The sequence below is a fragment of the Zingiber officinale genome, chromosome 10A (genome assembly GCF_018446385.1).
Source record: "Zingiber officinale cultivar Zhangliang chromosome 10A, Zo_v1.1, whole genome shotgun sequence".
Classification (NCBI taxonomy): domain Eukaryota; kingdom Viridiplantae; phylum Streptophyta; class Magnoliopsida; order Zingiberales; family Zingiberaceae; genus Zingiber; species Zingiber officinale.
The window spans coordinates 92,530,666-92,551,711 of NC_056004.1; the positions used below are offsets into that span (position 1 = coordinate 92,530,666).

General features: G+C 37.6%; 1 protein-coding gene across 3 annotated transcripts in view; it reads right to left on the reverse strand.

Moving 5' to 3' along the window:
• The window catches only part of LOC122026442 (rab3 GTPase-activating protein catalytic subunit-like), a 65,887-nt gene that overhangs the window by 19,194 nt on the left and 25,647 nt on the right, over positions 1-21,046 (reverse strand). For 2 of the 3 annotated variants that reach the window (XM_042585186.1, XM_042585184.1), the window contains exons 8-13: positions 20,436-20,658; positions 9,769-9,895; positions 7,440-7,549; positions 7,239-7,328; positions 5,464-5,586; positions 5,150-5,283 (exon numbers count right to left, since the gene is read on the reverse strand). In XM_042585186.1, the coding sequence (XP_042441120.1) occupies positions 5,150-5,283; positions 5,464-5,586; positions 7,239-7,328; positions 7,440-7,549; positions 9,769-9,895; positions 20,436-20,658 (807 nt within the window). The remainder of the gene's footprint in view (positions 1-5,149; positions 5,284-5,463; positions 5,587-7,238; positions 7,329-7,439; positions 7,550-9,768; positions 9,896-20,435; positions 20,659-21,046) is intronic. The other variant, XM_042585185.1, reaches the window with a different exon arrangement.

Here is a 21,046-nt window from a genome sequence, read left to right on the forward strand (position 1 = left end):
GGTATTTTTTAAAACGAATTTTGATATTCTTATTACAATGAAATATGGTTTTGCAGCGCTGAAAGACAAAGAAGAAAACACATGGAGCAAGAAGGAGCAAGCCGATTTCGTCGCCAACGGAAAGGCAGAGTTCCACCTGCTCAGTGTGCTGCCGCCGCAAGAAGTAAATCGGATCGGAAGCTACGACTCAGCGAAAGATCTCTGGGAAAAATTCCTGGAGCTACACGAAGGTACTTCCGAAGCGAAGCTAGCGAAGCGCGACATCCTCCGGAACCAGTTAACGAACCTCCGGATGAACCAAGGCGAGAAGGTAGCGCAACTCCAAGCGAGAATCAAGGAGCTCATAACGCAACTAACGAACCTTGGAGAAGAGGTAACCAACCGGGACTCTATCCGGTACGCGCTCAACGCCTTCCCTAGAACTCCAGAGTGGGCTTCCTTAGTAGATGCGTATTACATCTCTAAGGACCTCGAGGTAAGTACTTTAGAACAATTATTTTCCACTTTTGAACTTCACGAATCTCGAGTTTCAGAACCCATCGGAGCAGAGAAGACAAGTCAGTCGACGAATCCGAAGCGACACTACTGGTAAGACGCTTCAATAAGTTTTTTAGTACTAATAAATTTAAATCGCAGAGGCATCATCGAAAAAAGAGGACGGTTCGCTGCTACAACTGCAACGAAGAGGGACACATCAAAGATGACTGCCCAAAACTAAAGAGAAAGGAGAAAGAAAGGGCAAAGCCAAAATACAAGAAACCAGAACCCTCCAAGCACAAGAATCTGAAGACTACTTGGTCAGATTCGTCAACCTCCGAATCGGAAGTCGAAGAATTCTCGGGACTAGCACTGATGGCCAACCATCAGAAAGAAGAAACGTCCAGCTCAGAGATGAGCATCGATGAAGAAGAAAGCAGCAGTGAAGGGGGAGCGTCACCAGACCAGGTAAGTAAGGTACGCAATATAACCCCAACTCAATCTTTCAAATTTATCAAGTCTCTTTCTAAAGAGTTAGATTAATTAGAAAAAGAGAATGCTGAACTAAAGTTGAACTTAGCAAGAGCATGCCTGTTAGAAATGTATGATCATCTAAAATCAGAAAATGAAAATTTTAAATTAGAAATTGAAAAATTGAAAAATGATGCATGCTTAAAGAAATTTCCAAAGTCAAAAATTAGAACTTATGGTAAATTAAATTGGTATATAAGGAAGCATCAAGGTCAACTTAGAAAAATACCAAGAAACTATGTACCCCCTAGATTTTTGAATAATCCTGTAGGAAGGAACCTCTATTGGGTTCCAAAATCTGTGCTTAATTAATTTTTCAAAAATTAAAAGCTTAAAGTGAGAGAATTAAACATTGAAATTCTTTATGGAAGCTTTGTCTAAGGAAGTGGTTGTTGCTCCAATAACCAAGAAGGCCTAGTGCCTCGCCACGACCTGGAAGCTAAAATATTGGAAGAAAATGTTTAATTAACTTTTTTGAAAAAGCATTAAACTAGAATCAAATAATGCTTTAAAAGTTTTTAAATCTTTTTAAATTCTAAAAAGTCAGATTGTGAAAATAAAAAAAAATTTAAAAAAAATTTCATATTGACTTAGAAATTTTTTTTTTTTTTGGAAAAATTCGTTTTGACTTAGAAGATTATTTTTTTTTAATAACTTAGAAATTTTTTTTTAATTCATTTTTAACTTAGAATTTTTTTTAAAATTCTATTCATTTCACTTAACTTAAGTTATTTGTTTCAGATTTTCTTAACCTCATTTTTGCTGTGATCAAAGGGGAAGAGAAAAGTACAAGTTTAGGGGGAGTTAGAAAAAATTTAAAATTTCTGTTATTATTTTTATAAAAAGTGTTGCAATTTTACTAATTGCAAAAATTATGTTTAACTTGTTAGTTTAGTAATTTTTCTTTAAAATTACTGTTTTTTTGTCTATTTTTAACCCTAACTTGAACTTGGGTTGATGCACATCAAAAAGGGGGAGATTGTTGGACCCCATGGTAGTTTTGATGTGATCAACCATGTTGGTTGTGTCTGAGTGTGCAGGAGCTTAGGAGCACAGGAAGTCGAGCGGAAGACGCAGCTAGTGAGAAGGACGGCACAGGAAGGGAGCCGACGGGCTCGGTGCGTCCGAAGGACGAGAGAGCTGCGGAAGAGTACTCCGGTGGGCGTGAAGAGCGTGTGCGACGTTCGAGGGACATTAAGCCGGGACGGAAGGCTGCTCGAGGAAGGCCGGGAATTGGGTTCGGGTGAGCCCTATTCCGGTTGGCCGCAATCACCCAAAAGAACGGAACGAAGGAAGCTGAAGAAACTAAGCTGAAAGCTTGGAGGCGCCCTTGAAGGCGCCTTCAACAGGTCAGTTTTGACCGTTTGCGTGCGGATAAAGTTTTATCCGCTGACCGAGCTGGAGGCGCCTTGAACCTTGTTGGAGGCGCCTTGGACCCTCGGGATAAACTTTCCAGGAGCTATAAAAAGGCCCCTGGAGCTAGGAATTCAACAACAACTCAAGCAATCAATCTGTAATCAATTCCTAGCAACTAAGTGAGCGTTCTAAGTGTAAAAAGGCTTCTCCGCCTACAGTAAAAGAGATTCTGATAGTAGAGCTTTTTCATCGCCCTGGATTAACAACCTCCTTGGTTGTAACCAGGTTAAATTCTGTTTCTGTTTCTTTTTCTGTCTCTTTAATTTAGTTGTTATTTTATTGCTGATTTAAATTCTGAGTTGAAATCCGAGGAGGGTATAGTTTGTTTTTGTTTTCAGCAATTCACCCCCCTCTTGCCGGTCTCCGCTGCATCAACACATCTCTCGTGGCAGCATCATTCATGAACGTCATTTCACAACACAACATCACTTGTGGAAGTCACTTGGTGACACGACAAAACAACTTCAACTTTTACCTGATTCAACATCATCTGATTCAGTGATGGAACAACTCTGAATTGACACAACTTCAGAAAATTTTAAATAATCAAGCACTACAATCATTATGAGAAATCATTAACAAAAGACAGCTTGTACACGAAGCTCCCGTTAATGCTACGTTCATGGAAGAGTTTATTGTACGCAGTCTTACTCTACTTTGCAAGAGGTTATTTCCAAAAGTTGAACTTGTGACCTCCAAGTCACACGACAGCAACTTTACCGTTGCACCAAGGCTCCCCTTTTGGATAGTCTGCAATAATCATTACTTAATGCAAATTCTCACCTAGTATCGGCAAGTGTTTCTCATATCAACTTAGTAAAAATCATAATGGGATGTTAAGTGGTAAATAAAGAAACTAATTCATTAGGCAAGCATTGGATCATTTAATAGTTATATCAATATTTCCACCTTGATCATGCATTAACATATTGCCGATGTGTGATCGTGATGCTTGACACCACTCTCTACCACATAATGGGAGACTCCAAGGGCTCATGTTCATTGGATGAGTTCAACCACACTCATTGATTAGCATTTAATAGATCATAGTGAGATAGTTTTTTGTTGTGAGATGATGTATTTCCTTTCTTGCAGTTGGTAGTTATTATTTTATTATTCATTGCATGTTATATTTTGTTGTTTATGTTTATTATTAATTATAGTATTGCTTGGCTTACTCAATTTTCCCTGATGGCTTTCTTCCTTTGCCACTCTAGGCCACAAGTGGAAGCATTTTAGGTTCAAGTGAATTGAGGTCTGATTATTGCTAGGTGGAGACTTTGAGGAAACTTCACAAAGTCTTTCAAGGATTTTGGGCTTTTCAATTTTATGCTATCTATTATTTGTTGTCTTGGAAATTAGAATTCTTTTATATATTCTGATCCTTCATTTATCATTCATTTGTCATAAGTGTAAAATTGTGTTTAATTTTGCAAGTTGGATTTTTTATGGCTTCTCATTGTGAAAAGTTTTAAAAACAATGTCATGTCTATAGCTGCGGAGACTCACATGGGATATGACAGTGGGAGAAATGATTCATTCCCCAGCTGTCTTGTGAAGTTGCTGAATGTTGATCAGAATGCAGATCAGATATATGTGGCAAGCAGAAAATTCCATGTCAAGTTTCCAATTTCATCTGGATTTGTGTTATCTCCTGTGCTGCTAATGGTCGTGTGTTTGAATGGAAGAAGAAAGAAAATTGACCAGAGTAGTAGTGAATATGAACACTGAACACCAATGTCATGCCAATAAGGATTCCCCTTCTATCTCTAGTGACATAATTCGATAAAAAGTGATGTAACAATAACATCACAATTTTTCAATCTCCAGTAGATATATATGTCATTGTGTAGAAACCATGGTCAAGTGGATAGAGGTAGGATTAAGCCTTGTAATACGTGGATCCATATATAATTCTTCTAAGAACCACCAAAATATTTCACTAATAAAGCCGGGTTATGAATCTCCAAATTGATAACCTTTAAACCTACTTCTTCACACACTAGACGATGTAACATTTGTTCCTAAAGTCATTTCCATGTGTTGAGCCCGAACCCACCACAAGGAAGTTTAGATAATACATCTCTCAAACTTGTTAATTACCAATACTACCTGCCATGGCAAGGAAAGAAAACCTGTGTGCAGCTTGAGCTTTTTGTTCCCATCTTTAATACTAGTGGTTTCCAATAGATAAGGCAATTATTCATATGTCGCAGCAATAATTCTCCAAAAGCACAAACTCTAAGTTTGCTAATTGTGTTATTTAGCATAATTTTTTAGAACTCAATTTAGAGTTACGGTAGCAGTAGACAGATTTTACCCTTTTTACTGTCCTTTTGTATGCCTAGGAGACACTTCCTCATTGGCATGCTTCATGCCTTGCCACATAGCATCATACATGTAAAGGCCAACTAATAATTAAGTGCATGAGGATAACAGAGGAATGACCATCAAAACTTATGAACCTTCAAATAGCTTATTGGAGGTTACCTAAAGTTGACTGCGTGCTTTCTTTTCTCCTTTTGAGAATGCATCAAAAAAAAATCTTAAGCATGCTAAAAGATTAATCTTTGATATAATAGGTAGAGCAAAGTGATGGAAGATGTATTTTGAGGTGATAAAAGATATTAAGTATGTAAATCACTATATGCATTCAAAATTATGCAGCAGGAAGATGGAAGTGTACAATTATCAGTCATGTTAATTGTCAAACTAGGAGCCATACCATTTGCAATTTCTGATGTATAAGACAAGTAGACAAGTCAATGGTGGAACCCTTGGGCATATTTGGCAAAGGTTGTGCCTCATCCCAGCACCAGCAAACTTCACGAACAAATTCAATCCAGAGGGATGCTACAGCTAGATTAACAACAAAGTCATTGTTCAGATTAATGTAAATTTTATAAATATATGATTGAATTCAGAATTTAAATGGAAGTCAAAGGTAAATAAAATTTCTTAGTCCAACAAAGTTCACAAATAAAATCACAAATTTTATATTTTAAGAAGAGGCAGATGAGATCAACTATAGATACAAACCACGTATATTACAACCACCGAACCAAAGTGAATGTAGGCAAAACTGAGTAAACAAGGACTCTAGAGGTGCGCCTTTGATTGCACGGCAGTGTTTATTTTCACATTCCGAAGGCAAGCTTCCATCTGGAGGTAGCACAGAAAACCGAATTTATACAATGAAATAAAGAAATAATAATAAAAATCATTTGAGTCTCGTTCACAATAATTAAAGCATGTTAGAGCAAACCTCAATCATCATTTTTTGAAAACAATTAGTGTAGTTATCTTCTCAATTAGGAAAGTCATAATTCCTTTAGAGAAGGTGCAAGTATTAGCACACATGTCTACATGTTAATCCCATATTTAGAACCCAAATAGATGTAATACCTAGTCTTTTAAAATAAATTGCAATTTTTTAAATTAGGGAACCCTTTTTGAACATCGCCAATTAAAATTCCCAAAACATTTTTTTTCTCTTCTCACCTCACTAGTTCAACAGCCCCTGTCGTGCAACTCAGCCACTATGTCATTCCCAAGATCCAACCTCCTCTATCTCTCTTGTGCTAATGCTGCTCCAATCTCCTCATGAGACTTGGTTAACACTGACAATGTCATCAGTACTCAAGCCAAATGCCACTAACCTTTTTATAGACATTGTCTCCTCCACAAGACCGGAACTAAGGCAATCACCTCCTTCATACAACTTTGCATCCGTAGACAAACAGCTAACAACGCATACCATTATTACTCTAGAAGACCATTTACAAGGATGTGTACTGGACTTTCATGGCAGTTGGGCAGGTCATTTACACCTTGTGAAGTTCGCTTCTAATAATAATTATCACTCATCAATCCAAACCTTTTGAGGTACTTTATAGGAAAGCTAATAGATCCTCAATGCTATGAGATAAAGTTGGTGAGTGGCAACTGTTAGGTTTGCAGTAGGCTTAAAGAGATGCATGGTTACTATAGAGGATCAAACAGAGATGTAGAGAGCCGAGTCATTAGCTGGAGACCATTTTTTCATTCACATATCCCCTAATTGCGGAAATTTGGCCTTAAGAGGAAATTAACTCCCAAGTCTATTGGGTCTTTCAAATCTTAGAGCAAGTTGGTCTAGTAGCCTACACACTTGCTTTGTCGTCTTCTCTGGATGCGATTCATGATGTCTTTCATGTGTCCATGCAAAAAAAGTATGTGTCAAACCCAATTAGCAGTTCTGTTTCATCTGATTCAAGTGATGAGGAGCCTCTAGTTCACATTCTGGACCGTAAGGAGCATCATTGACATAACAAGAAATTATAGCCCATGAAGGTTGGCGGCAACACCATTCATATCAGAAGGCTGCTTGAGAGCAGGAGGAAAAAATTCAAGCCAAGTACTCATACCTTTTTACTTAAGTTAATTAGCTAAATTTATGAACCAAAATTTATGTAAGAAGTTAAGATGCAATAACCTCTTTTTAAAATTAAGGGCCAAAATGCAATTTCACTAGGAGATTTGTTTTGTAATATCACAATTAAAATCCTTTTCTGGGACCCGCATTGATGGGAGCTTCGTGCACCGAACTGCCCTTCATCACAATTAAAATCCATAACTATTTTTCTCTTCCCCCTTCGTGATTAATTGCTTCTTCACAAGATAGCAACTACCATGTATCCTAAGATGGCAGCTAATATGTGATTCATGGTAATTTGTTGCAGGATGAGAACATCAAGAAGAGAAATATCAGTATAAGATTCTTGACACAAACAAATAAGATAACATAGATGACAGCTTAATTATCTATGAGATACCATCATGAAAAATTTCTTTCAAAACACGATCAACAACTGTTGGGGGAGGTATAGTTGAAGACTTTGAACTACCAGATGCGGGATTTTCGACTGTCTAGCATAAAAGAGAATTAAAAAGTGAGGAAGAATAATCTGTGTATTAAATATACCACTGCAACAAGTACAGGACATGGGGACAGTGTAATAAACATAAAAAATAACCTGAAACAAAGTCTTCCAAAAATTGCGCCTCGTATGATTTCTCTAATGCACTTACTAGAAGATGTAATTGCGATGCAAATCCAACAAACTTTCCTGGAGAATCATGTATCCTAGAAGAAGTATCAAATAATGACTTAATTGACAATAAAATGGGAATAAATATGTGGATGGTCAATCACTTTGCCCTAAAAAAAGAAATATCGAATAATGAGTTAATTGGCGATAAAGCAAGAAAGAATAAATGTGGATGATCAATCATTTCGCATGCCAATTTCACAATGAAGGAAACTAAATTAGGGGAAAAAGATGAATAAAGGGTGTAAAGGAACAAAAAGATAATTCTTATAAGTATTACATATGATGATGTCTAAAATGAAATCTTTGAGAAGTTTATAACACAAGAAAATACAAAACAACAAACTGAACTCTTTAGATTTCTCTTTTGGTAAATTATAGCAGAGGAAAGAGCAGAAAATAAATAACCTTGGAAGATGACAAATTTGGGATAAAAGATTAATCAGTGCATTAAAAAGATTATATTATTCCAGAAAGAAAAATTAAACACCCCAAGCAGAGAGAAAGTACTGTCCCAAATAGGTTTAAGTTATAATGAATAACTTCATTGTTTGATGCTTGGCATTTATTGTAATCATCATCATGCAGTGTGTCCTGATTAATTAGGGCTCAATTATATGAATCTTACCCTTGCATTAAGCTCTATGCAAGGTTATAGCATTAATAATATTGAAATCAATTTTAATATACTAATGATAAATTTTGGTACAAGAGTAATGTTTGAAATCTTGTAATGTACTATTTACTATTTAGATTTATCAGGTTCAGCAATGCATCAATAGGCGCACTATACAATTCCGATGGTTTCTCAATGAAATGGAAATGCAAGCACTGTGATACATACTACAAGCTACTCAGAATGCCTACCTATGCCAAGAAAAATAGTGCTTGTATCAAGAAGCAAACAGACACCACCTAATGGGACAAAGCTTGGTGGTGGTGGTTGTTATTGTTGAATCAAGAAGCAAACTGCTTCATACCGGGCAGTATGTACTTCCAATGGCTTATCAATCGTGTATTGGCCATATAGCTTATCAAACAAAATATACTGATTTAAAGTTGCTTGCATACTCCCTCAACCTCTATTCTTCTCTATTCCCCCAATTTCTTTTGTAGTCTTGAAAAATAATAATCATGCATGAATGCTATGAAGTTAGGGCAATTAAATCAATAAACATGCAAACATTGTGTTCATGTATTCAACCGTGGAAGCTGATAAAATTGTAGACAAATTTTTATTCAACTTAATCAAATAATTATTATACAACCCTATTTATAGGCAATACCACATCTAGAAAATAAAGAAAGACAATTTATCAAATCTCCTTAAAACAGTAAGGACTAAACTGGGAATATATATATATATATATATACACACACACTTTTGTTAAACTGCGGACCGTCCTCTGCTGATGTCGTCCCCGGCCGTAGTGTTTTTATTTTTTATTTTTTTGTTGATCCTAAGGACTTTCTAGGAGATCAATTAGCTAATTAACGGTTGTAATTATATAAAAAAGCAATAATATTCTCATGCTAACAGACACCTGAGGTCATCAAATTACTAGAATGCAACTAAAAGTTTTGACAAATTAATTGAGAACCAACATAGAAATAATTCTATTTTTTGGGAATGAAACAATCTTAGAGAAGGGATATGAAAAGTAATATCTATCTATCTATCTATCTATATATAGCTGCCTATATCCTAAGGACTTTCTAGGAGATCAATTAGCTAATTAACGGTTGTAACTATATAAAAAAGCAAAAATATTCTCATGCTAACAGACACCTGAGGTCATCAAATTACTAGAATGAAACAATCTTAGAGAAGGGATATGAAAAGTAATTCAAATTTATTTCAGCAACATTCAAAGGGTGACTAGTGTCAGCCATGCACAGTGCCCAAACTGTACCATTCAAATCAGTAATTGATACTTCAAGATTGAACAATATTTTTAATCTTACTGAGGAGTAAATAGAGGGTAACAATAATTATTTTCTCAATTTTTGAAAGATGAGTGACATACAGGGTGTAGTGTCCATTACCTGATTAATCAAAATTTAACAATATAATTGAATGAATGGATTAATGAGATTGAACTCACTTATTATGATGCTACTAGAATCAAATAAGTGTGCATTCTAAATCTTAGATAGAATGCTTCGAATTCAACCAGCATAGGAATGAGCCAGTACAGTTTGATGTTATCTCAGAAAAATTGCTGAAGTGAACATGCAAACAAAGAAGTCTTACATGTTCGGGGAAATGACAGGATATAGAAGCCACTTTTCTGCATCAAATGAGGATGCATTTTCTAGTTCTGCCATCTCAGGAGAAGTCTCAAATGTCCTACTTGACCAAATTGCGACCAGCTCAAAAGCTGAAACGAACAGGAGGTAATAAGTCATATCATCAAGTGATAAAACTGGGATAAGTGCCACTGTCTCAGAAAAACTGACTAATGCACTGAACCATTAAACCTCAGATTGAAACTGCAAAAAAATGAATAAAATAGATTCGTAACCAACTTCTTTGGGTATGAATCAATTACCAATACAATATATGCTAGGCAACAGAAATCCATCTTAATATGAATCATCTTAACATCAAAGAAATCATTAATTGAAGTTGCAACATAAACAAAATTTCTTGGACCAAGTTTGCAGAACCACAATGTTCAATGTCAATATTCAAAACTAATTACGATCGCATGAAAAAAACGAGGAGTTATGGTCCACCTGTCTGAAATAATCTAGCTGGCACGCTGCATGCAGAAGTTGTGTTTCAGCAGCATTTAATCAGGAAGCAGCCTGTTGAATTTCTTGGGCTGATGTGTAAACTGAAGGAGGAAGGAGGCTTGGGATTTCGGGAGTTAACAAGTTGGAACTTAGCTTCCTGGCTAAAGTACTTTGGCGGATTGAGGTAAAAGAAGATGCTCTTTGGATCAAATGAATCCACCACAAGTATCTATATGAGACGTGCAGATGTGTGGTCCGTGGAAGTATCCCCTTCAGATTCACCATTGTTTAAGAGGTTACTACTAATACGGGACCGAATTTTTTAGGATGCAGGCTCAGCATCTGATGCTGGCTCAGCATCTGATGCTACAGATGTTGGACAAAGACTAGGTGGAGTGGCACAAGCATATGATTTCTTTAGACGTCCCAGTCCAAAGAAGGTATGGACGCGAATGGTGTAGAAAACTTACTTGCAACCTAGTCATGTTGTCACTTGTTGGATGTTGGCCTTGGGGCGTCTTCACACTAAAGACAGGCAGGAGTCTTTCGAGGATAAGCCGTGTGCATTTTGCCGACAAAAAACACGGGAGTATCTATTTTTTGGGTGCCCCCCATTGCTAAGTTATGGAGGAAGGTCTGGCTCCATATACAACAGAAGATATCCTCTTTCAGACGGGTTGTAGAGTGTTTGGGAGATGTTATCATGGGAATAGGGTATTAACGAAGGCTCTGTACTTGACGTTGTCTTCGTTAATACACTATGTATAGAGAGTTAGAAATAAATGTATCTTTGAGGGTGAGCAGTTACGTGTTGAGAGGATATTCAGGAGTATGTGTATACATGTATATAGGTCTTTAGGGATGTTGTAGCGTTTAAAAAAAAAAACTGGTTCACTTAAACAAACCAAGATTTATGTTATTCTTTAATACTAAAGGGTTTAAGTAATTAATATATTAATGGATTAACGAACCCAACCCGATTTGCTAACAACCCGACCCGGCTTCTTTTAAATACAAGTTTTATCTTTCCTCCCCTCACCCTTAAAGTCGTCAGCCTCCCCAAACCCTAGCAACTTTGGAAGAGATAGAGAAAGAACCTCGTCAAAACGCTTAAAGTCGTCTTTCCCTACGTCTCACGAGTAATCTCCCATACGTAAAACACCAAGGCAAGTACTCTATTGTTGATTTGAATTTATTGCACCCTATGAATTTTATTATGATATTTTGATGTATTTTGCACGCTTTAACAAGGTTTTGTTTTTGTTATTTACTACATCATAAGGATCCTATCATTAGGGGTGTCAAAAATGAATCCAATCTGACGACCTAACCCAAGTTAACCCGAAAAAAATAACGTTCGGGTTGAAGATTTTCGGTTTCATTCAGGTTGGAGGGTTTTCGGGTTAAAAATTTTCGGGTCGGGTCGAGTTAGGTTTTAATTGACCTAGAAATTTAGGGTTTAGTGGATTTTTTTGGGTTAAATCAAATTTTATTTTAAAAATAAAGATTTTTATGTATATTAATACCAATGTTAGTATGATAATGATAGAGTATCGAGATAAAAGTGAAGAATTATATGGAAAATAGCAAAAAAAAAAAAAAGTCGTTTTGATTCCAATTTTTGGGTTATTCGGGTCGGGTTCAGGTTCGAGATTAGGAGTTTCGGGTTGAATTCGGGTTCTGTTTGGGTTGGGTTTAAAAAAAGAAAAATTCCAACCTAACCCGAACACGACCCGACCCACCCGAATTGCCACCCTTACCTATCATGTAGTTTTGAAGTTGATTTCCGGATTTGATAGTTTATGGATTTGATTCCCAACCATTATGATGCTTTGATACTGTTTTATCTACTTCTTGACGGGAAATCGGGATGCTGGAATTTTCGGTGGAAGATGGTAGGTCGAAGAGCAGGGAGGAGGAGGATTGGCGACTGGAGATGCTGGGCAGATTTCGTGAGGGAAGAAGGGAGGCTGGGGTTGCTAGGCAGATTTTGTGAAGGGCTGAAGATGCTGGACAGATTTCGTGAAGGAAGAAGGGGGTTGGGATGCTGGGCAGATTTTGTGAGGGGCTGGAGATATTGGGCAGATTTCATGAGGGAAGGAAGGTGGCTGTGCTCGGCAGATTTTGGTGGCTGAGCTGGGCAGATTTCATGAGGAAGGGAGCTGTGCTGAGCAGATTCCGGGGCTGTGCTGGGCAGATTTCGTGAGGAAGGGGATGCTGGGCAGATTTCGTGAGGGAGGAAGGAGGTTGGTCGGGTGAGGGAGGAAGAGGGCTGTTGATTTGGGGCTGTTCTGGTGAGGGAGGTTGTAGCGGGCTGTTTGAGTGAGGAAGGAAGGGGTTAGAGTGGGAGTCGCGAGGTGAGGCTAAGTGTCCAAAAAGGGATGGACAGGAGAGCACAGGGTAGGGTCCTTAAAACAACAGTTTTTAGTTTTATTTACTTTCCGAGTATTCCGTGAACTTTATTATCATAACTGTTAGTAAGATGTGATGCACGAAAGTTTAACCGGTTGTTTTAGCATGTTAAGTAAAATATCTTATTCATTTAGTAATGACTTTCTATGCATGAAAAGTGAAAATGTTTTGTTTAATAATGTGATTTGTATGTATTTATGTGATGGTTATGAGAATCCGACTTAAGAAGGGTCCGGTGAGCCTTACCAAAACATAAGGGTTTGCGAATCTGGCTTAAGAAGGGTTCGGTGAACCTTACCAAAATAGAGGAGTTAGAGAATCCGGCTTAAAAAGGGTCCGGTGAGCCTTACCAAAATAGAGAGATTAGGGAATCCGGCAGAAGAGTCCGGTGAACCTTACCAACCTAGTACTATGATAAACGTTTGGTCAAACAATCAGAGGTTAAAGTATAAAAGAGCTACACTTGATAATTTGAATTCTTATAATTTACAAATCTTACAAGTAAAATAAAAGATAATGAAGGTTAAAAATTGAATGTTAATTTAGGGCAGTTTAGAGGTTCATGAAACTGAAGTCAGAGGTTATTCTCCGTTGATATTTAATATGGTAATTTATCAAATATTTCTCTTAAATGTGAATAGATGTTATTTATATAAAGATTGAACTTACTGTGTCTTTAAACTCACTAGATCCATATGGTGCAGGTAATGAGGAAATGGAAGGACTTGGTGGATGAGCCTTCTTGTACCTGGCAAGGCACACCCGATGGCTTCTTTTATTAGTCTACTTTTCTACTTGTATTAGGATGTTGGGTCCTTTAGTCGGAGTTGAGTTATCTGTTTTGATAATCGGTTGAGTTCATCTCACTAGTTAGTTGCATTCTCTGATCTTTTGAAAATTTTATTCACTATTATGATGTTCAGACTCAAATTTATTTTGGTTTCAAGTTTAACCAGTTTGTAATACATTATCAGTTGGAGTTGTTTTATTTAATTTGAGTTTCTTTAATGTTAGTACTGCGAGGTTCGTGAAATATATATATATAAAGGTCTAGGATGTTTCATTTGGTATAAGAGTGGTTGTTCTTATAAGGGATGTATCTACTACCAGGTGTGAAACCCATGAACCCAAGCCCCAAGTCTATAACTTTAAAGTTAATTTTTTTTTTTCTTATTTTATTGCTTACACTTAGGAATTTAATAATTTAACTGATATGCCCTTAAAAAAATAAAAAATATAATAATAAGTAAATAAATACATGCGGATTATATGCTTGTTTTCAACCATGAATAGAGATGCCACCGAGATAGTACGTGTGGAGGAATAGGAGGAATGGAGAGGGGCATAAGGAGGCACCACCATCGCTTGAGACACCTCCTCCTCCACCCTCTCCACCCCCGAACGCTGGCACTCGTATGCTAGAAGGTATGGTGCGATTATTAGAGCAGCACAAAGCTACTTGCGGGGTTTGACCGGGAGCGATTTATAAGCGCTTTTGAAGGAAAGATCTCAAGGATTTCTCTAGCACTAATCACCCATTCGCGGCGAAGGGATGGATTAGATTTTTAGAGGTAATATTCAAGTTTATGGATATGACAGATGTAAACAGTGTGCGTTGCACTACCTATTTGCTGAAGGAGGATGCCTCTTTGTGGTAGAAAGGAGCAAAGAAGCCAGTCGACCTGAATACCTTGCCTTGGGAGGGGTTCAAGAAGATATTCTACGAGAAGTACTTCACAGCAGATGTGCGGGCGCGAGTAAAGAGAGAGTTCATGGGCCTCCGACAGGGAGATCTATCCAGTGCTGATTACGTCCAGAAATTCGACAGGGGGTGTCACGTTGTGCCTTTAATCGCCAATGATGCTGAGGAAAAACTGAGACACTTCTTGGACCGATTGCGGCCTACTATTTGTCGCGACGTCCTGATGGCAAACCCGACGGAGTACTCTGCTGCTATTACCAGGGCCTTCCGAGTAGAGCAAGCACTCAAGGATATCGATTTTGAGATGCAGAGAAAGAGGTAGTATCCACCGCGACAGCAGCAGAACAAGAAGTCATTTGTAAGACCGCAAAGGCCTCAAGGACAACAGAAACAGCAACCTTTAAAGGCAGATGTCCCGAAATCAAATGGCAAACCCTTGTGCAAGGAGTGCAACCGTCATCATTTGGCAAGTGCATGTGGGGATCAGGTAAGTGCTTCAAATGTGGGGAAGACGGGCACAAAGCTACTGGATGCCCGAAGCTGCGGCAACCCGCGACTGGTCGGGTTTTTGCAATGTATACCGAGCAAGCAGAGCTCGATACTACACTTATCACAGGTATTTCAATTAAATCCAGTACTTTATATTACCATATTATTTGAAGTGCTAAGTTCAAATACAAGGATTATCATCAAGGTAAACTCGGATTGATGAGTGGTTAGGTTGTATATTCCAAAATTTTAGAATTATTAGAGAGTAAGATTTGGAACTTATAATGGCTTAGGAGCAAATTTTATTGATTTGCATGTACCAAATTAGGCTCACAATTTGAAAGGTGCATGTACCAAATTAGGCTCACAATTTGAAAGGGGATTTTCAGGAATGTGATATAGTAGGTTAAGAACTTTTGTGTGGGATATGATGGTATTGTTGTCACATGTAGGATAATTATAGCGCGTGTAGCCACTTATACCTTGCTAGATTCTAGAGCTACACACTCGTTTATATCTGAATCCTTTATAAAGCAGTTGGAAATCTTACCAGGGCCAATACAGAAGCCAACTTTGGGTTCCTAATGTTGATTCTCTTAGAGTTGAAGTGTTGACCGAGGCGCATAACTCTCCTTATTCTATACACCCAGGGAGTACCAAGATGTATAAGGACTTGCAACTACTGTATTGGTGGTCAGGTATGAAAAGGGATATCGCACGTTTTGTAACAGAAAGCCTGACTTGTCAACAAGTGAAGGCGAAACATCAGAGACCAGCCGGGATGCTTAGACCACTTCATATTCCCAAGTGGAAGTGGGAGAACATTACAATATATTTTATTGTGGGTTTACCAAAGACAGTAAGAGGCTTCAATGTTATTTGGATAATCGTTGATCGTCTCACTAAGTCAACACATTTTCTACGAGTAAAGACGACTTTCACTATAGGGCAGTATGCGGAGCTGTACATTCGAGCACGGAATCCCAGTCTCTATAGTGTCTGACAGAGACCCGAGGTTTACTTCATCCTTCTAGAAGAGTCTACATGCTACTATGGGAACAAAGTTATCGTTCAGTACAACTTTTCATCCTTAAACAGATGGACAATCAAACAAGGTGATACGGATTTTATTGGACTTACTACGAGCTTGTGTGATTGACTTCCCGAGGAGTTGGGAACATAAGCTGCCTTTGGTCGAGTTTACCTATAATAACAGTTATCAGTCGTCTATAGGAATGGCTCCTTATGAGACACTCTATGAAAGGAAATGTCAATCACCTATTCATTAGGATGAAGTCAGAGAAAGAATTGAGATTGGGCATGAAATATTCGGCATGCTGCAGATTTAGTAGTTAAAATCCGAGATAGGATGAAGACTGTGCAAAGCCAACAGAAGAGTTATGCTGACAAAAAAAGAAGAGATCTCGAGTTCGTGGTTGGTGACCACGTCTTGTGAAAATAACACCCTTGAAGGGCATTATGCGGTTTGGGATGAAGGGCAGGCTCAGTCCTAGATCCATTGGACCCTTTGAGATACTAAACATAGTGAGAACAGTGGCATACATAGTGGTCTTACCGCCGAATATTGTAGGGGTGCACAATGTGTTCCACGTATCGCTGAGGAAATACATGTCAAATCTTTCGTACGTCCTGAACTATGAGCCATTGCAACTTACACCATATCTAGCCTACGAGGAGAAGCCGGTGCAAATTTTAGACAGACAGGAGAGGAAGCTGCGGAGGAGGACGATCAAGATAGTCAAAGTAAAATGGTTGAATCACTCTGACAAGGAGACTACTTGGGAGATCGAGTCAGAGATGAGGAATCTAATTAATGTATTAATAGGTTAACGAACCTGACCCGATTGCTAGCAACCCGAATCGGCTTATTCTTTTAAATACAAGTTTTATTCCCCCCCCCCCCTTTCACCCTTGAAGCCATCGGTCTTCCCACACCCCATCCAAACCCTAGCAACTTTGGAAGAGATAGAGGAAGAACCTCGTTGAAACGCTTAAGGTCGCCTTTTCCTACGTCTTGCGGGTGATCTCCCATACGTAAAACACCAAGGCAAATTCTCTTTTGTTGATTTTGAATTTACTGCACCCTATGGATTTATTATGATATTTTGATGTATTTGGCACGTTTTAACAAGGTATTGTTTTAGTTATTTACTGCATCATAAGGATCCTATTATGAAGATTTGAAGTTGATTTCCGGATTTGATAGTTTATGGATTTGGTTTCAAACCATTACGAACACTGGAATTTTTGGTGGAAGAGGGCTAGTCGAAGAGCAAGGAAGAGGACCGGCGGCCGGAGATGCTAGGCAGATTTCGTGAGGGAAGAAGGGGGCTGGGGATGCTGGGCAGATTTTGTGAAGGGCGGGAGATGCTAGACAGATTTCGTGAAGGAAGGCGCTGGGAATGCTAGGCAGATTTTGTGAGGGGCTGGAGTTACTGGGCAGATTTCATGAGGGAAGGAAGGGGCTGTGCTGGGCAGATTTCGAGGGCTGTGCTGGGCAGATTTTGTGAGGAAGGAAGGGGCTGCACTGGGCAGATTTTGGGGGCTGTGCTGGGCAGATTTCGTGAGGGAGGAAGGGGTTGAGCTGGGCAGATTTCGTGAGGGAGAAAAGAGGTTGGTCGGGTGAGGGAGGAAGAGGGCTATTGATTTGGGGTTGTTATGGTGAGGGAGGTTGTAGTGGGTTGTTTGGGTGAGGAAGTAAGGGGTCAAAGTGGGAGTCGCAAGGTGCGGTTTTGCGTCCGAAAAGGGATGGATGGGAGAGCACGGGGGCAGGGTCCTTAAAACAACAGTTTTATTTTTATTTACTTTCCGTGTATTAGCACCGTGAACTTTATTATCATAACTGTTAGTAAGGTGTGATGCACGAAAGTTTAACCGATTGTTTTAGCATGTTAAGTGAACTATCTTATCCATTTGGTAATTACTTTCTATGCATGAAAAGTGAAAATGTTTTGTTTAATAATATGATTTGTATGTATTTATGTGATGGGTTTGAGAATCCGGCTTAAGAAGGGTATGGTGAACCTTACCAAAACATAGGAATTTTGGGAATTTGGCTTAAGAAGGGTCTGGTGAACCTTACTAGAATAAAGGGGTTAGGAATCCGGCTTAAGAAAAGTCCGAAGAACTTACCAAAATAGAGGGGTTAGGAAATCCGGCTTAAGAAGAGTCCGATGAACCCTTACCAACCTAGTATTAGGATAAACATTTAGCCAAACGATCAGAGGTTAAGGTATAAAGGAGCTACTTGATGATCTGAATTCTTATAATTTACGAATCTTACAAGTAAAATAAAAGATAACGAAGGTTAAAAACTGAATGTTAATTTAGGATAGTTTGTAGGTTCATGAAACTGAAGTTAGAGAAGATATTTAACATGGTAATTTATCAAATAATTCTCTTAAATGCGAATAGATGCTATTTATATAAAGGTTGAACTTGTTGTGTCTTTAGACTTACTAGATCCACATGGTTTTGGTAATGAGGAGACGGAAAGACTTAGCGGATGAGCCTTCTTGTACCTGGCAAGGCACACCCGAGGGCCTTTTATTAGTCTACTTTTCTACTTGCATTAAGATGTTGGGTCCTCTAGTCAGAGTTGAGTTATCTGTCGGTTGAGTTTATCTCACTAGTTAATTGCACTCTCTGTTCTATTGAGGATTTTATTCACTATTATGATGTTCAAACTCAAATTTATTTTGGTTTCAAGTTTAACCAGTTTGTAATGCATTATTAGTTGGAGTTCTTTTATTTAATTTGAGTTTCTTTAATGTTAGTACTGCGAGGTTCGTGAAACATATATATATATATATATATATATAGGTCTAGGATGTTTCAGGTGTACTTTGATGTGATGTTGCATCCATCATAAATAGCCACTATAGACCATTTCTTGTACTCTTGAAATATGATATGAAAAATATATATATAATGAAAACTAATTACAAGGCAAAAAAATATCCACATGTGTGACTTAGGTATATGCTTTTTGCATCAGCAACTTTCTTTACCCACATCCCAATAACCAACCTCACCAAAAGTTGAAATAAGTAGTACACACACACGTGTGTGTATTACCCTATTATCATTTTACAATTAATTGCCTAAACATGAAATGATTACCAATACATCCTAATCCATTAACAATTAGGTCCTCAACATTTTGCCTCATGCTAGCTTAAAAGTATTATAAAATCACAACTTGTTACAAAATTATAAAACCTCTCAAAATCGTAGTTGGCAATCTGCTAATTAATCATAGGAATCAACAGAGTGATGATCTCCTTAAACTGAACCTTCATCTTCTCCCTGATAAAGTCGCATGCAACCTCTATATGTTTTGTGTTGTCCTCTCATGAAATACTAAATCGAAAGCAATGTGCATACAAGCTTGATTATCGTAATATAGGTTCGCATTGAGTAGCAGCACTACCCAATTTGGTTGACAATTGCTCAAGCAAGATAAACTCATATGTAGATAGAAACACAATTTAGCGACTACAGTTTAATTATTTTCCTCTTCCAAGATACTAGATCGCCTTCTAAAAGAACACATAATAATCTTGTGTTTGATGTAGAACTCCTATCTCAGAAACAGTTTGCCTAATATGCCTATGCAAGTGTCGGTGGTTGTCTTAAATACCAACCCTACAAATAGGAGTTGCCTAGCTCATGGAAGCTTCATGGACCAATCGAAAGTCTTGTTCTCATCTTGTGAAGCCATGCTGGTGTGTCGCCTAGCCCTCATCCCACCACCTTAAGGAAGTTTGTCGTTTGTTGCCATTGTCTCAAACCCCACAAGAGCTTCAAGGAAACCTCATGCATTGTCCTCATCCATGCAGAAACCTTTTGCAATAGTTGGCGTCCTCACATAAAGTTTTGTATCATCGCGATAGGTTTCATCATCTCATACATGGAGCCTCCAGAAATTAAGTAAATTCTAGTTTGATTCATGGAAATCTTTTATTTTCCATTTCATTTGCTAATAACTTAGAAATTAAAAACAAATATTTATCATTAACTTTCTAACACCACCAAATTAATCATTCATTAATTTTACTATCAACTAGTCTTATGAGCTATTATCTCCATATGCAATACCTGGTAGCTTTACTATGCTCACTAACAAGATAATTTTTTCTTTTTGTTTCCTTTCCTTTTTTTTCTTCTTTTTTTGCATTACTAACCATATATAGAAACCTTTTACCTCTTATAGTTCCTTCTTTTTTCTGCAAAATAACAATCCAACATGTGTAGCAAATACCTTTTTCTCAGCTAACTTTAATGAAGATAATAAAAAAACATGTGAATCATCATTAACAAAAAGTATACCTATGAAAGAATAGACTTTGTTTCTCTGTTTCTGTGTGTTTATACTGACATACCACACAAGAATGATAATTCCAAGTTTTAAGTGTTAGCACCTAATCATAAGAATCTCAGGATGTCAAGCTGCATATGCTGAAGTTAAATCACTGGAATTGTAAAATAATTTTATTTGCAAATTTGAAGTTATGAAATGTGCTGTCTCGGCTAAGGTGTATGTAATTAAAATGTACCTGTTACTGGATCCTCTGCGGAATACCATTCTGTCCAAGGACAGTCATCATCCCATTGGGTTTTAATGTGTTTCAGAATATCAGTATCTCCAGCTGATTCTTTATCTTCAGGATCAATACTATCAAATTCATCATCAGACTCAAATGGAGGAGTTCTATATGTGAGCTTCATTGCAAACTGAACATTGAAGAATCTTGCCGAAAAATCCACAGGATATAAGGCCTCCAAAAGCAATTAGAATATGTAAGAACCAAGAGAAGTTTAGCAGGTATGGATAAGTTATTACATAGCATATTTATGTTATCTCATATCATGAAATAGTTTGATAATCAAAATAGGCAGTATTATTTGTATATATTAGTTAATATATCTGTCAATTAGCTAGCTGTCAATTAACCTAATTATAGTTTCCTAAGATAGATTCTTTCTTAATATAGATTCCTAGTTTGTATATAAATGCCTCACTCTTCAATAAAGAAGATATATCCTTTTTATCTCAAATAACAGGTAGGATTATTGACCACAAGAAATGGTAAAACAACAGCAAAAGGCAACAAAAAGGTTCTTTCTAAGAAAACAATGTGGTATGTTAACTATGATAGATCTAATA